Source organism: Cryptomeria japonica, chromosome 2, assembly GCF_030272615.1.
Source record: "Cryptomeria japonica chromosome 2, Sugi_1.0, whole genome shotgun sequence".
Lineage (NCBI taxonomy): Eukaryota > Viridiplantae > Streptophyta > Pinopsida > Cupressales > Cupressaceae > Cryptomeria > Cryptomeria japonica.
Genome location: NC_081406.1, coordinates 502,295,464 through 502,313,299, shown reverse-complemented (window position 1 = coordinate 502,313,299; position 17,836 = coordinate 502,295,464). Strand labels below are relative to the sequence as shown.

Genomic DNA, 17,836 nt, shown 5'->3' with positions numbered 1-17,836 from the left:
TATTGTGTATTTAAGGTTAATTTAATAAAGGGTGCATGAAACAAGTTTTAAATCCTTAAAAATCTCTAAATTTCTTGGATTTTTTACTTTGCCAAGTCCTCCCGAGTCCTGGCCGACTTTTCTGCCGAGTCCAGAGTCCCAAGTCGAGTCACCCTTTCCAAGTCCGAGCCGAGTCCAAGTCTCGGATCTATGATCAGTAGTATGCCAATCCATTATGTATTAAAACAGTTATTTTATTCACACAGCTGAAGGTGGTAAAACAGAGATAGCCCTCAAACACCAAGATCTTCATATCATTCTTGTATAGGACAGTATAGACCAAAGGAGTAGCAGAAAAATACAAGTGGAGACTATGAATCATAGGATTAGATACAAATGGAGGAAGGTGGTAGACATGAGCTCTTAGAGACAACATGGAAAAGAACAAAAAATTAAACTGGGGGCACACAGGAGACAATATCCAAACAAGACAGAAGAGATATAAATGGGAGAATGAATGCAAAGATCATAACAAGACATTTATAAGTGAAATCCAAATAAAAAAATTAAAATATACTATCCTTCTTTAGCTACATTTGTCCTCCCATTTGCACAAGGCAAATAGGTATCAGATAACACCAGGCCATCAATATAAAAAAATGAATAGTCATGTTTATGGCAGTGGCATAATAAGATAACATACCTCATAATGGCTATAATATAGACAACCTTAATATTGGCGTCTCTTTCACCTTTCACTTTAACAAGATTATCTAAATATTAAGTTTTCCAACTCTCTTAACCTATATGATGTATATAGAACAATTCCAATGTTGCTGAAATTGGGCTGGTTACAATGCTTTCCAGTTTATGTTCAGCCACTTTGACTATATTTCTAAGTCTGTGTGACTGTAGGATCCTAGTTTGGAGCTTGTTTATGGTGCAAGTACGACATCATAGCTGATGTACATTTGAGGAGTTGCATAGAAATTTAAATATTTATCATTATGTAGTAGAGCTCTTCATAAGAAAAATGTATGGAGTTATTTCAAAACCATAATTGTTCACTGGTCACTGTGCCTTACATGTCTGGAAGAAAACTGGGTGGAGAAACATCTTCTGGAGCATTTACAAAAAGACCAAGCTGGTAGTATCCAGATGAAGTGGCCTGAAACCAACCAAGGTCGACCCTCATACCATGTAGGCTGAGCCTAGGGTTCGCATGAGTCCCAAGCCATTCAATTACTGGCACTAATGTGCTGCGAATGCAACCTTGCCGCACTGTACGCAACCGTGCATTTAATCCAGCAACCAGTCTATACCATGTGGTAGCTGGTACAACCTACAAAATGGATCACTAAATATTAATTGCAGCATAATAAGTTGCCATTGTGATCTATTTTCAAGAAGGATATATTGAATCTTGTTAGATAAAGAAGCTTGCCAAAATTTTATGTTCAGATACAAATGGATTATCATTGTGCAGCTTGTTGCCATATAAAGCAACTAGAAGAACATTCTCTATTCAAATTAGTACCTGTCCTATCAGGCATGTGAGAAGATTATCACTATGAATACAGTAAGGAGACATGTAACTTCCATCCCCTCCAAAAATGATGCACAAAGGAAATCTTTGCTGTAGACGTAGAGGAAGATCTGACCGCTTTTCATCACCTCCAAGGAAAAAATCAACATATGCCACCAGCAAATCTGGAGTTGCAGCCACCTGTATTCAAAAACCATAATTCTTAGTCATATAAGTCAAACAATAAGCATATGAAAGAATCTCAATATGCTCACGTCCTTTTTCTCTAGTGTATTCCAATCATATTCAGTACTATAAAGCTTAAAAACATCAGTTTCAAGACTTCCTCTCCGAAGGGATGGATCACCTTTTAGCATTCCTCCCAAATCTGAAAGTTTCCATGATGAACAATTTAAAATAGAAAATATTATATCTCATAAAATCCTTTTATCAATAGACAAGACATCATGAATCTACACATAAAGCATGATCCATACATCATAATTTAGGTTCTGGAGTATTATATAAGTGCTGTCCAAAATAAAGCAATCCACAAACATAGTACTAATAAAGTCTTAATATTTATTGAATTACTATGAACATTGAAAACATATTACTATATTAGTCAATTATTTTTTGCTTTTTACCGAACACTTGAAAACTAAGTTTGTTTTAAGCAGAATCTTATAAAGTCCTTGCCTTTAGCAGAATCTTAATTTAAACATCCTCAACATTATCAGAAGTCATTGAAGAGTGAATTAACTATGTAGGATGGTCTCTGACTCTCTAGTGCAGCTTGGTCACAGCCATTTGAAAAATACTTAACAGCCAATTCTCTTCACTAGAAAATGAGTACCATATCATTTGTATAATGAAAACAATAAAATATGCTTTTATTTTTTAGAACACAAAGGATATAGAAGACCAGGTATCCTGGTTCAAAATTTATTTGGAAAATGATTGTTTGCAAGGATAACATATACAAATGTTGCTATATACTCTAGAGCCAAGACAAAACATACAAGGTTTTATCCATATTGCTACCCCAAACAAATTGAATACGCCCCTTAACTACAGCTCAAGGTGACAGTTTCGTCAAATTTTACATTAAGCTGAGACAAAACATTGTTTCTAAACAGGTTCTTGTCCATATTAGTACCTGTTGATGTGTTTTTTATGCAAATGCGAACACAGAATAAAATACCAAGGTATCTTATCCTCTCTTGAACAAAGTTATTTGAATGCTGAAGATTTGCCTAAGGATCAATCGAAATAACTCCAAGGTTCTTATATGTAGGGTCTCTACGTGTGGATAAGTTTTGTTGGTGTGATGTGATTTTGCTCAAATCACAAGGGGACTTACGTTTGTATGCCTGAAAGCTTGATTGCTGGAACTTGAGTCCTAACTACTCACCGGGATAATAAAGAAATGGCAAAAGGTGAAAGGATCAGAAAGTCTACTCTAAGGCCTAGAATGCAAGAAGATAGATGAATGACTAGTTCGAGTCCTACTGGGCTAGGTCTCACCATCAAACTGAACAATTCGACACCGGCTCAGTGCAATCTTCTAAGGGAATTTTGAAGATGTTCAAATCGTTACACCATCAGACACTGATCACCATTCAAGTTAATGCATGAACAATAGATGCATAACAATTCGAAATTAAGTTCATTCAATGCCAGTTGACCACGCAAGGTGCCCTTAAAATCAGTAAGAGGCTAGTGGTTTGGACTAGGTGGATTCCAAGCAAGTGCATTCAACAATTTTTTTCCATTCAATCTAATTATCTACCATCTAATATGAAGACTCAACAAGAAACCATGCACATTGCAAAGAAATGACATATTTCACCATATCTTCAATGAAAATGGAGTCTTTTTACAACCAAGGCAACAATTTCTTGCCTTCTCTTCCTACTCTAATCTAATTACTATCTAAGCTTCTATTCTTCTATCTTATTCACAACTAACCACTATTAACTATTGACTCCCTATTAACTTTTACAAATGAAGATCCAAAGCCTTATATAGAGAGCTCCTTACATTTCAATGGCTCTGATTGATTTAGAATGAATGGCTAGGATTACAAGATAGAAAACCCTAATTAGGGTTTGTTATAACAAACTCCTTTACCCAATAAGAAAATTACATTTAATGCATGAGAACCAATGGGAAACAGGGGTAGGTACATCGAAGTTTGTGCCTTCGTGCATAAGTGGGATTCATTGAATTTGGACATGCTGATGTGGACCTTTCTGACTGGGGGAATAGTGACTGGGATGCCACCTTGTCTGGTACTTCCTCTGTGATGACCTTTGGTCGATCCTCCTTCATCCTTGATGTACTTGAGAAACGATGTACCTTTCCTTGGCTCTCCTGTGCTTGATGAAGCTTCTTCACGGTCAAGTCATTTCTTCTTCTCTACCATCTTGTGATTTCTTCATGTGATAGAATGAGGTCCTTGAGGATGGTCAGCTCCATTGCTTGCAATTCCTTGAACACTTGAAGCCCTTCAACTTGGAAGTACTTTGAGTCCTCTCTCACGCATTTGAAGTGTCCTTGATGATGATGAAACTTGAAGAGGTTGCCCTTGTCCTGACCTGACCTTCCTCCATCTTGATTTTGTTGATCTGCAAAACGAATTAAAAAAATGGTGTCAAGCACTTATGATATATTCATCCTAACATGGTGTTTCTCACTTCAAACCATTAACAAGAAGGCATTAGGATCAATTTCGCTATGGACCCTCTAGAAGGACAGGCCCTATAATGAAACTCGCTCTGGACCCTCTCCAAGGACAGGCCCTATAATGAAATTCGCTCTAGACCCTCTCCAAGGACATGCCCTATAATGAAATTCACTCTGGACTCTCTCCAAGGACAGGCCCTATAATGAAATTCGTTTTGGACCCTCTGAGAGGTACAGGAGCGAATTTAGCAATTTCACTTAATTCCCTAGTCATAACTCATTCTTCAAGGCATTAGACTTCATAATTGTGCTCCTTCTAGGTATAGACAAGACGCTTGCTCCCAAAAATTGCTTAGGAACGAGGTCATTCAAGGGTTTGAGCAAGGTACAAGGCTTCTTGAAGAAATTCGCTCTGGACCCTTTGGAAGGGTCAGAAGCGAATTTTGCATTTTTAAACTTAATTCACATCTCTTTTCACTAAGCTTTGTCTTAGACTTTAACTTTGATCCTTTTCTCTCCATGATCTTGCAAATTTGCCCTTACTTTTGCTCAAAATGACAACCATTAAATGACTTTGGTGAAGAATTAGGTCTCCTCAAGGATTTCGCTTTGGTACCTTTGGAAGGTACATGACCCTTTGAGAAAATTCGCTCTGGACCCTTTGGAAGGGTCAGGAGCGAAATTTGCTTCTCTAGACTCAACTTGCCTTGGACTTGTCTTTTCCACCTTTCTTCTATCATAACTAAGTCAATTCGCCCTCAAATCTACTTGAAATGGGATTCATTCAATTGTTTGAGTGAGATAGGAGGTCCCTTGAAGGATTTCGCTCTGGACCCTTTGAAAGGGTCAGGAGCTTAGATGAAATTCGCTCTGGACCCTTTGGACGGGTCAGGAGCGAAATTCATATTTTCACTCAATTTATCCTTCATTTTACTTTTGTTTTGACCTTGGTTTATGCTAGGAAGACATCCTAAGGGTTTTCCTTGCTCGAATTTGGGATCAAAGCACAATCCTTGGCAAATTCGCTTAGGTACCTTTGGAAGGTACATGATCTCAAGAGGAATTCGCTCTGGACCCTTTGGAAGGGTCAGGAGCGAAATTTGACATGTTAGTCTCTCCGTCAGGATTCATATATGGAATATAACATTTAAGTATAAGTGACATTTCTCACTTATACTTTAAGTTATATCCCATATATATTGTCAGGATGTTTGAGAGTGGTTTCGAACCTCCAGGAGTTATAATGCAAAATCTAGTTTTGGAGGATTCTTGAATTTTCCAGACTTAGTCAAATTTCAGGATCAAGATGACATTACAGACAGCGCCAAATTTCAGGACATTTGAGGATCAAGATGACATTCCAAACTCCTCAAGGCAAATTCACTATGTCCTTGATGTAAGGGATGGGACCTAGGAGGACATTATGCATTCAACCAAGGTTTGATTTAGCAACTTGAAGTGCGATCGGATAGTACACAAAAAACACCCTAGGAATGATCTAAATAACCCCTAATCACTCAATTGACCTGACGTCTTGAGGAGATCCACCTGACTCAACCCCTTCAATGCAAAGGCTAAGACACTAAAACGACTAACAACAAAACCAAAAGGGCTAACCCCAGAAAGCAAAAAGTGGGGGTCCCCATTTGCAATGGGGCGATGTGTGAATACGTCACAACAGTACCCTAATCAAATCGAGTACTCGTTAATACAATAGCTCAAGATGACAGATTCATCAAATTTGACACTAGCAAAATTTCAATTATATAAAAGATGTCAAGGAAACTACAATTATCAGACACTCTGACAAGCAAGTATCAATATATAAGAAGTGGAGGTGATTTTTAGGTCCAGCCAAACCATCATGTATGGGAGCCCCTTGTAGGAAAAAGGGTATCTTTACACTTTACTTTCCATACTCTTCAAATTTAATAGAGCTTAGCTTTCAGCCTGAGGACCAACTCTCAAGTACAAACCAAAATTGTCTATCCATCTACACCATGAGTACAAATCTCAAAGCTTGATAGACAAGACATTACCATACGCGACAAAGATACAAGAAGCGTATTCATACCACATTTTCACCTAATGAAGTGACGAAGAATAAAAGGTATTCAAGGGATGCACCTTGTGTTTTCACATCTTTCACAAGCTGAAAGATATAATGTTAATTTTGCCAATAACCATTCTGCACCTGTACAACTTCCAAAAGACAGAAATTCAAATTTTGCGTTTTCTAAATGGAGCATTGATATTATTATTAAACTAGGACCTGGTTTGGCACTCGTTAGAATTTTGCAGAATTTGTTTAAATTTTTGTGTTTGAAATTTTGAATTATATATCTGGAATCAACTATGTTCAATGTTTGATTTTTGGTTTTGGTCACCTGCAGTTTGCAAGCATGTTTGTTTAGATTAGTCATAAGTTAGATTAAAGCATTTGTTTTGTATATATTTCAATGATAGAAAAAACTAGTTTATCAAGACGTTTGCTGAAATCTTCTATGTATTAAAGAATAAAGATGACTTCATGCGTTTCCATCTTTAAGGAAGAACCTATGAACAACATATTAATTCATACTTGTTTTAATTTAGTTATGTATGGGGCTGGAAGTGAAATATAACTTTCATAGTCCAAAAATATTTGATTTCAAACATGTTCTAAATTGACTTAAGAAACCTCTTGTTACCAGTTTCATCAGTTTAGTTTTAGATTAAGTTAAAAAATAAATATGATACATATATCCTTTCTTTTAGTAGGATTAAGCACTTACAACCACTTCAGGACAACAGCAGTGTTCCTTTTTTCAACTTTCTAGTCTTCTGAGTAATTTCTTCCAAAGGGACACTACACATTGTCTGTAACATTGGGCATTTTAAATATATGGTGCTAAAATAAAGGAATGATTGATAAGAAAGATGTTTGTGCAACTAATCTACTTCACCAATGTGATGAAAGTCATTCAGTCTATATAGAAACCAACAAAACCCATTTTTCCCTTTTTGTAATTAATTAAACAAAATGCAAATCTTCTTGAGGTGAAATCCAAAAAGATCTTAGATCTTGTTGCACTCAACCTTGAGCCCTTCATATAGAGCTCTTGATCGGCAGGAACGCAAGCATGCATGATCATACTCAGATCGGACAAATTCACGAAGACGTTGAACTTTTTTCCTCCGGCGCCATTGTTGCCATGACCAAGCAAATGGATATGCAAGCACTGAGAGAATGCTATATACAGATCCCTCCCACCATTGGTATGCAGCCAAAGAGTTGATTTCATCAACAAATCTGTTGAAAGCATCTTCATATCTGTGGCCAAAACAACCCAAGAAAATTCCATCAATAACCTAATAACAAATTTACAAGATCTCTTACTAATCTCCAAGGTAAATTATGCTGATTTTCTAACTATTATATGCATTTAGTACTTCCCTACTCTTATATGTATACCACCTTAAATCTTATTATTTACCGTCAATTTTCAACTAACAAATATGAATTGCTATTCAGATTCCTGTTCCCCAGATCAATAAAAGAATAAAATTTCAAAAGACTCACACAAGCTGCATAATTTGATCAGGTGGTGAGTGCGGTAAATGCCATGGTTCACCGAAGTTATTCGGACCCATAAAATACATCCTGTGCACATGACTCTGAGACTCCTCTGCTCGGTTGGTTTCAAGGACCTGGGTTCAACAGGTATGAAACCAATAAAATCCAATGCCTTAAGTTTCTTATGGTGTATAATGTTAGATCAACGATGTTGACAAAATCTCTAATAAATACCATGAATGGAAACTATGCAAACAAGCAATGCATGCTTACCTCATTCAATGACTCAAGGAAAGGGAAAGAATGTTGGATTTGTGATTCATGTGGAGTAGTTGGACCAGAAAAGTCATCACTTCCAACAAATTTCATCCGTGCAACACTTAAAACAAGAGCTAGAAGCACCAGAAGGCCAGAAAGGAGAAGTCCAAAAAGCCAGGGGCCTCCTAGTGCATTTATCAGTTCTTCAAGTGGTGTATAGCAATTGGGCAATCGATAATTGCCTGAGATACACTGATATGGGCAGAAAGATTCAGTTACACCACCTGTCCAACAAAGATTTGTTTTAAAACTATGTTTTACTCAGAAAAGTTGAATGAAATAGAAGAAACGATATGAAGCATGAAAAGAGAATATAATAGAAGCTAAAGATGTTTTCTCGGTTTATCTTAGTGCCTTCATTTCCAATGCATATTTTCTGACAGATAAAATTAAGCCACATCAAACAAATGACCCGTTATCAAGAACAGAGGAAAATGCATTACTTAAAGCAATAAAGAATGTTCTAGCAGTACTATATTTACCAAACAAGAACTAATTTAATACATAGAAAATGCAAATGCATAAAGCAATGGACACTATATTGCTATTGTGTTTCCCTGATGAGAATTGGTGTCCCTCCCATTTATAAAACTAAGAGACCCCATTTGTCTCAGTTCCATTTCCCACTGAAATAGATTAAACATGCATGTAGATATATAAAATAATAATTCTAGTGAACAAAGGCTAGAAGACCCAAACTATGTTTAATCCTTGATTTAACCATATATTGGATAAAGAATTATCCACATAGCTCAATTTAGTAAGCAACAGAAAATAGACATATTTCAATATCCAAAATAATTGATGGAAATACTGACCACGAACGTATATGTGTTCTGCACGATATGGAAGTAATTCTGGGGGACAAGGAACACAAAACAAATCATCTGATCCATTCACATCTTTGTATGTACCAATCGCACATTCCTGCAAAGTACTCAAATAATTTTAACTACTACTTAGTCCTTATCAAATCACTGCACAAAAATAAACAAGAACACAAAAGAAGGCCCTTCTATGCACAGTTGAACTTTTGATGCTTCTATGCAAGAGTTAATGTTTAGAAACTTAATACCAGAAATGCATACAGAACCAGACAAAACTTAACATGATTTCTATTAATTACTGTTTCCTAAGATGAAGTCACATTTAAAAGATCTACTTTTTAATTCTATCATAAACTCCATCAGTTTGTCACACCTTTTCTTGAACTGAATTCCCTCAAGGATTTAAATTTACTCTGGTTATTAGAGGATTAATTCAAGCTACCTATTAACTTGAAATGGAAAGGCCAAGATGGAAATCGAAAGATTGTATGGTCAAAGAAAAATGGAAGTGTATCAATTAACTTACTCAGCAATAGAAAAATGGAAATAGAAATAAAAACAAATGGGAGATGAAGCAAACACAGAAATGGGAGAAGGCTTGGGGCAATTCATGCCTTTGATCCTCAGCCGTGGAATGACTCCTGGGTTGGTTCAGAGCTCTAGTCATAGGTTTTTTTAGGTTTGCTTCACTCTCCTTCATGATTGTTGTGCTGAAATAATGAGCATTGTATTCCTCTCAATCCAGGTGCTTTCCAAGGGTTGGTTGTAGTATGTATGCTGCAAGAAGCTTTCTCTTGTGTGACATTCTGTTTCTGTGATGGTTGAACCATTGTCGCCAAACCTACATGATTTCTCATTGTCACATTCCTATGTCTCTATTTCTTTCATAGAACTTGTCTATGTTGACTATAATAACCCCACACCAAAAAAAAATAATTTTCAGTATAGAAAATGCAGCTACAAGTTTATGCACTTTCTGATTACCAAGTTCCCAGTGTGGGCAAGGTGAGAGCATACAGTGTCGGGACAACAAATAATCTATCTAGACAAATGCATTATTGAGATTTAAAGAGGACAAGACAACCAAAGCATGCATGTTGCAGAACCAATCCAAACCAACACCTCTTTGGTGGACAAGCATGTGTACAGAATGCAAAGCCACTGGCAGGTTACAACAAAATCCGATCAAGCCAAAATGGCTGAATACATGCGGATCCAATCAATGCTGAAATGGGCTTCAAATGCAAGGGGTCTAGCAGTGAAGTAATTAAGGCTATCAATGTTAAATGCATTAATCGGAAGTATACCATCCAGTTTTACAATATCTTGAACATGAAATGCACAACTCTCTATTGGTTACTCCAATCAAAGATGGAAATATCTTAATCGGCAATAAATCTTTTGGCCGAATTTTTTTTTTAAATCAGGAATTGAGAAAAAATCAGCAAAATTATCGAACATTTGAAAATATCAAAACATGAATTATTTCTCAGCCCCTTTCATTTCCAATTACTTTTTTTTATTCCTAGCCATCATGTTCAATTATATGGGATAATTTTGATATTTCATATTGTTTTAATAGTTTTAGTGTTAATTACATTATTAAGTGCATTGAGCACACAATATATAACATTGAACAAAAAAAGAAAAACTATTATTCTATCTGCAACAAGGACCAACTACTGTAGTTACATGTAGAATCAAACCCCATCGAAATAGATGTTGCAAATCCCGTTGAAGCCAATCCCGTCGATTTCAAATAGATGTTGTAGAAGAGTTGAAGCCACAAATCATGTCGGGTGTGTATTGCATGCATTTTCTCCGACGTGTTTAGGGTTTCATTAAAAAACACGATTTTTTGCCCTTTTTATCGCGATTTTTCCTCTTAAAATAGTGCGATTTTTACCCAAAAATCAGTGCCGGTTTTTTTGCAGATTAAATCGTTTCAACTTTTGACTCCCGATAAATCGCAATTCAGACGATTTATTGACGATTTTTTCATCCTCGACTCCAATGATCTATTGATCTTGATTAAACAGAGACCTGTGACAACTAGATTAATAGTGAGCAGCACTGCACTAAAAGATGCCGAGTGCTGATTGAAGCAATCTGATCTAATTTTCTGATTCAGATTTCTTTGGCCAATGGTTTGGAGTTTGGACTATGTGTGTTTTTTTGAAGTTTTATGCTTTTTTTCGTGATTTTTGGAATATATGCTTTGAGAGATTGACAATGCATAAGACTGATAATGAAAATACATAAACAATTGACTAGAAATAAATTTTCAGATTGACTGATTTTCTAACAGCAATTAACAAATGTCAATAAATAATGAATTCAACAACGACAAGCCAAAATTGGCCTACCAGGAGTCCAACACCTTGCCTGGAGGGCTTCTTTATTGACTTAATTGAATGAAATTGCTGCTACAGGAGCTCCCAATGTGAACCAACAACTCCAATGGGCTTTATTCTTCATAACAATAATTATCAAAAGCAATTTAATGGAAGAATGGCTGATCTGGAGCTTATTCTGAAAGCTTGCCAGGAGAGAGCACCAAAATTGCTTCCTTTCCCCTCTAATTTCCACTATCATCCAAATGTGCTGGGGTTTCACCAAATTGACTACAAATCTGCCTTAGTTATTCCCTAACAATAATTTCACAAGCAAGAGCAGCTCCAAAACCCTTCTTATTTAGTTATTTGCAACCCCGGGCTGCTGAAAGTGGTACGGCTGACCTAGGAATGGTTCGGCTGACTTGAATGTGCATTAAACTTGCTGAAAAGTGTCCAAATTGCTCAGATCTGATTGTCATTACTAACCCTGCAATCTGATACAAAATTTCATATGATTTGACCCTTGAATGGCCTGAAAATTGATCTTTCCAAAGTGCTAAAGAAGGAATAATGGCTGGGGTATCGTCCAACCTGCCTAAAATTTGAAGGTTTTCGTCTCCAATTTGGGCTCAGACACCTGCAATAGACGTTGCAGACCTGCAATTGCAAAATGCTCTCCAAAATAATAAAATTCAATCATAGATGTGCCAAAATGAGCTCCCAAACACCTTTTATTTTCAGCCCAAACCCTAATTTCGAATTAGGGTTTCATTTACCCTTTTTAATAATAAAATAACTTTATTTTATTTGTAAGACAATCCCTTTAGAAGTTTGATTGGCTAGAGGGGTCAATTATTCATTGAATGGGGCCAAAATCACTTATAAACCAACTCCTCCAAGTTGCCACGCCTAGGAAAGGTGTTATGGCTTTATTTAATAATATAATAAGATAAGTGATTAATATAATCACCTTTTTATTATTTAATCAACTATGCCTGTGGATAATGCCTGAGCCACATAAGCCGACTGGTACTTTTCCCCTAAAATCTAGGGATGCTCCTAAAAAGGAGACTAGACCTGTCAACCTAAAACTGAATCCCAATGGTCCTCCTCTGTTGTGTGCACCTCTGGAAGGTCTGTCAATGAACTGGGAGTTCCTCCTAAAAAATAGGAGCGCCTCCTAGAAAATAGGAGATGCACTCAAAGTCTCCAAAACGTTCCCAAAGGTCTCTGAATGCCCCATAGACCACTCCCAGTCAATCCCTAAAAAATAGGGATCCTTCCTAAATTTTAGGAAACTGTTGTCGACTGCTCCAAACTGCCTGAAAGGCTCATGCATGACTCTCTAAGCCCCTGAGTTGGTTCCCTACACTCTTTGCTAGCCTACGAGAACCAGATAATAGACCAACCCTACTAGAAGTGTTGTTACTAAGGGCAAAATTTGGGGACATGACATGCACCTTAATAATAGTATGCAAGAATGATTGCACCATGTTGGCCTTGTTAGTTTTAAGATTAAATTTAACATAAAGCACAATATGCAACACAAGAACAATAAACACAACACTTTTATCTTGGGAAAACCCTCCTACTCGAGGGAGAAAAACCCAACAAAATATATCTCCATATATTGAATGAATAAGAGCAGAAATCTGCTTACAAGTCTGGCCTTACTCAAGGCTGAATTAATACAATAGCATCACTCCTTGATGCTAAGTACAAATAAATATGCTTCCCCTTGAAGTCTGATCTGCTGCAAATGGAATGGAAAACTTCTACTAGAGGTGAGAATGACATGATTGAATTGTACATGAAATGAATGATCACGACCTTACATATATACCAATCTAGGTGACCTTTCATCTAGGTCGTCTCCCTTAGAAGAAAAACATAAAATAATAATTGCAATATGTAGGTTGACCTGCTTTTAATTAAGGAGAAAATATCTCCTGAAGCTACCAAACACTAACACTCCCTCTTAGCTAGGGAGATATTTTCCAGATATCTACGTCATGGAGTCTCTCAACATGACGCCCACAATGGCTACATCCATTTGTGGAAAGCTCAAAGGTTCATCACGGAGTCTCTCAATGTGATGTTGTCATGGAGTCTCTCAACATGACATCCACCATGGCTACTCCCATGTGTGGAAAGAAACATGTGCACAAGTGTCCATCACGGAGTCTCTCAACATGATGTTGTCATGGAGTCTCTCAACATGATGTCTCATCTCAATCTCAAAGATGAACAAGGGTTCGCACCTCATATTTCTCCATCTCAGAAGAAACATACACTACAAGGGCTTTCACCTCATATTTCTCTGTCTTAAAGAAATATACACTACAAGGGCTTTCACCTCATATTTCTCTATCTCAGAGCAATATACACTACAAGGGTTTTCACCTCATATTTCTCCGTCTCAAAGAAATATACACTACAAGGGCTTTCACCTCATATTTCTCCATCTTAGAGAAATATACAATACAAGAGATCTTCATGATGATGTGACTCCCTCTAAAGTTCCAAGTACTTGCATCAACCTCCTGATCACCTTGTCCAAGGTTACCTTTGTTGATTTGTCAGACTCCCTCTAAATGTTAATTCCTCCTCTTTGAAGAACTTGATCACAATGACAATCTGAATAGGATCTTTCTCTTTGAGAGATGTCTCCAATTATGTGCTACCAACTCAACCCCATGGCAACAAGTTGTGTCTCCATTCTTCAGCCTACGTGACTTCCTTGCAGGATGCATCAAGCTCTTCCTCCCTTGAATGCAATCTCTCATCATCCTTATGCTCCTCGATCCATCCTGGAAGCATCTTCAGAGATATTCCTAATAGTTTATAGAATCAACCTATCCCGAAGAGAAATACCAATGCTAGAAGTATACATGATTCACCATTCCAAATAACTACATAAAAGATTCATGAACATTATTCAAGGATATGAAATACTTATCTCTTTATTGTCTAATCTTCCTCTCAACCCACCAATTGTTTTTTCCTAATCTTTGCACCTAAAGATTCAACTATGCTCCAGATGCACCCAGGATAGGAACAACAAACTTCCGTTGAGACAATGAATGTACCAACAACAAAATTTTGTATCATAAGATATGAATAGAAGCACCAATATGTTTTGTATGGCCAAGAATAACCCTCAACCAATCCAAGCAGTAATCAAACATTTCGAATGAAATACTTATGCGTCTAATGATTAATAATGATGAACAACTAATACCCTAATCGGTATTGAGAGGGGGGGGGGGGGGGGGGGGGTGAATCAGTACAGACAAAAACTTCTCTGCACCTTATCATATTAAAACAATGCTGACAAGTTGTCTTCTCCACTGAACTTAACCATGGCTATACCAGTAAAACACAGAAATACTTCGGACAGCTAAACCCGTAAAACAGAAGTACTTCAAACAGTTTACAACAAGTCTCAAATCTAGATAGCAATTTTACTGACTTGATCATGCATAAGTTGCATTAGTAATACCACCACCATTAGCTTTGCATGCATATTCAACTAAACAAAGACTGCTCAATCATCACATGAAAAATACACAACCCATGACACACAGATTTTTCACATGGAAACCCAAATGGGAAAAACCACAGTGGGGATGAATACCCACAAGCTTGTTCTGAACTCTCTTGAAGTCCGCTCTGTTAGGAGCCTAGTCCGGTTAAAGACTTTACAATAAGGTTCTGTTAGGGATCACCCGGTTAAGGGATGGCTGTAAAATCCGGTTAAGGATTGAAACCCTGTTAGGAGTTACCTTGCTAGAGGATTTAAATAACTCAATAAACTTGAGCCACTTGGTTAAAGGAATTACAACAAAAGCCTGCTAAAGCTTACCCGGTCAAGGGATTTACAATCTGTTGAAGTGGTTCGAAAACAACAAGTAAAACACAGATCTGAAGATAACACACCTTGCTAGGGCAAATCCTTCTAAGCTCCTCTCTTTTGCAATCACACTCTGCATATCTCTAACTCAAGTTTGGCAAGTATCCAATCTGCCATTAAGCAGACACACACACACAACATTTGCCAACACATACAAAATCTGAACTACATCGACCTTATAGACAATCACTCGGTCGAAAGCATAAACCCTAAACCTAAGTTTTACAAAGACGGTTCGATCCTGACTATTTGCTTACAAGCGGTCCAATCCTGACCATTCAAACCCATTGCATACGATCTAAATCAAATCACGAAACATTCTGCATCTGGCATCATTCAGGCTTTTCAGGAGACAATCTAAATCAGATCGCGAACCATTCTGCATCTTCAAATTAATGACCCATCCTGCGCTCTTCACCTACCAGATAGGAAAAACGCACACTCCTGAGGTAGGACATTAATGTGTTCAATCTAACATGATATTTTATTCTTTACCTTGCAGGTCACGACACGTCTTCAGTTGCTCTGCATAAGCCAAACCAATAACACTAGATTATCAACCGGTAGACATACTTAGTGAACCCCAATACCGGTCCACTTCATTCTGGTTATCCATTACTGTTGCCGATCTCCATACACACCGGTTCCTTTTGCTTGAACATCAATAACAACTTCTTTTGATCTTCATCCTTCTAGAGCACTTATTGACATCAATGACAACATAAATGAACACCGCTTCATCATATGCCAACATATATTGCAAATGACACCTTGGACAATAATTTGCTCAGTTTCACGTATTTCATATATATATTGGCAAATCAACATATAACAAATGTTTATAGTACATTCTGCCAATGCTCATCGAATTAATTTACAGAATGAAGGTACCCAAAGTTCTATTCGCTAGATATAGTATCCGTAGGTGGAGAAAGGCTCTGATTGGTGAGTGGCGAGAGTCGGAGGCTACGCAGCCACAAGCAAATCGGAAGTCACTTCAAATGATAGTCGCTATACTGAGATTCGTGTGTCCTTCGTGATTCCTTATGATGTATAGTGTCTGCAGCCCTGGGAGTCAATTGTGTATTTTGTCGATGGATCTTACAGGCTCACGCAATGTTGTATGATAAGATAAGAGCTTCACAGTTGATGCAAATGTTCAGGCCCTAGATGCTCAATCTTTTCCACTTATCCGCCTCCAATACAGGCGTCTCCTCTTGAGTGCCATGCCAATAGACTACATAAGATTCAACGCCTTTCAAAATGAACTTCATGGAGAATCTGCTTAATTAAATCTGATTGGATCTCTTGAACCCACTCTGATACCATGTTAGTTTTAAGATTAGATTTAACATAAAGCAGAAAATGCAACACATGAACAATAAACATGACACTTTTATCCTGGGAAAACCCTCCTACTTGAGGGAGAAAAACCCAGCAAAATATATCTCCATATATTGAATGAATAAGAGCAGAAATCTGCTTACAAGTCTGGGCTTACTCAAGGCCGAATTAATACAATGAATAATAGCATCACTCTTTGATGCTAAGTACAAATAAATATGCTTCTCCTTGAAATCAGATCTGCTGCAAATGGAATGGCAAACTTCTACTAGAGGTAAGAATGACATGATTGAATTATATATGAAATGAATGATCACCACCTTACATACATACCAATCTAGGTGACCTTTTATTTAGGTCGGCTCCCTTAGAAGAAAAACATAAAATAATAAATGCAATATGTACGCCGACCTACTTTTAATTAAGGAGAAAATATCTCCTGAAGCTACCAAACACTAACAGGCCTACCCTACTCTATGTGACTTGGTATCTAGGGTGGGTTTAATGATTACAATATCAATGAATGGGTGAAAGAAGGTGCTAAACAGCTTCACATATATGAGGCAGTTATCCTCCAAAATCACAAAAAAAAAAATATTAGAACATAAAAAATTATTTATATAAATGCATTCAAAATGCTTAATCCAATAATATTATCTGTGTTACTATTATTGATTATGATGAATCGGGTATTGTTAGACTCATGCTCACTTACACACTTCACCTCATTAAATGATTTTAGATGTGGAAGACTCTTGTGACTCTATATGTACCATCAGGTTGATATATTACGAAGTTGATATTGGTACTAATCAAAGAATGGATGAGATAGAATAGGCAATGTCCTTACATTTAAGTTTTAGTTAGTCTTGTAAAGTCCAAACACCTCAGCAAAAATTTTTAGCTTTCCTTATATTATAGAATTTTCATTCATGCTAGTATGTGGCAAAAGATAGTCCCACATAAGAATCACAAAAATATATGTGCCCATCCCACATTTACACTGATATCATGCAAATCCAGTAACTTCAAATGAATAGCAATTGTGTTCCTACAATAGAAATAATAGAGAAATAGCCTTAAAGATAGAAGTCTTCAATCCATGCTCTTCACACTCTTGTCCTCATTTTTGTTTTCAAAAATGATGGACCATTATATGAAATTTTTGTCAAAAAAATGAAAATTTTACTCTATGGCACGCTTCCCGAGGCAAAATTTCGCCTTATCCTTGGACTGGACTAATCCTCAGTCCATACTCAAACCACGTTTTGAATTTCATCACATTCTGGGTTCGTTTGCTATGTTTTTCCTTCAATTTCGGGTTTTTTCTCCTTGACTGCAAGTGGGAAA

The 17,836-nt window shown here is 36.9% G+C and overlaps 1 protein-coding gene across 6 annotated transcripts in view; it reads right to left on the bottom strand.

Moving 5' to 3' along the window:
* LOC131078912 (uncharacterized) overlaps positions 1-17,836 on the bottom strand; it is a 273,049-nt gene that overhangs the window by 91,926 nt on the left and 163,287 nt on the right. For all 6 annotated transcript variants that reach the window (XM_058016747.2, XM_058016743.2, XM_058016749.2 and 3 more), the window contains 6 exons: positions 8,885-8,993; positions 8,022-8,290; positions 7,755-7,882; positions 7,271-7,505; positions 1,517-1,705; positions 1,065-1,321 (listed from right to left, as the gene is read on the bottom strand). In XM_058016747.2, coding sequence (XP_057872730.1) covers positions 1,065-1,321; positions 1,517-1,705; positions 7,271-7,505; positions 7,755-7,882; positions 8,022-8,290; positions 8,885-8,993 — 1,187 coding nt within the window. The remainder of the gene's footprint in view (positions 1-1,064; positions 1,322-1,516; positions 1,706-7,270; positions 7,506-7,754; positions 7,883-8,021; positions 8,291-8,884; positions 8,994-17,836) is intronic.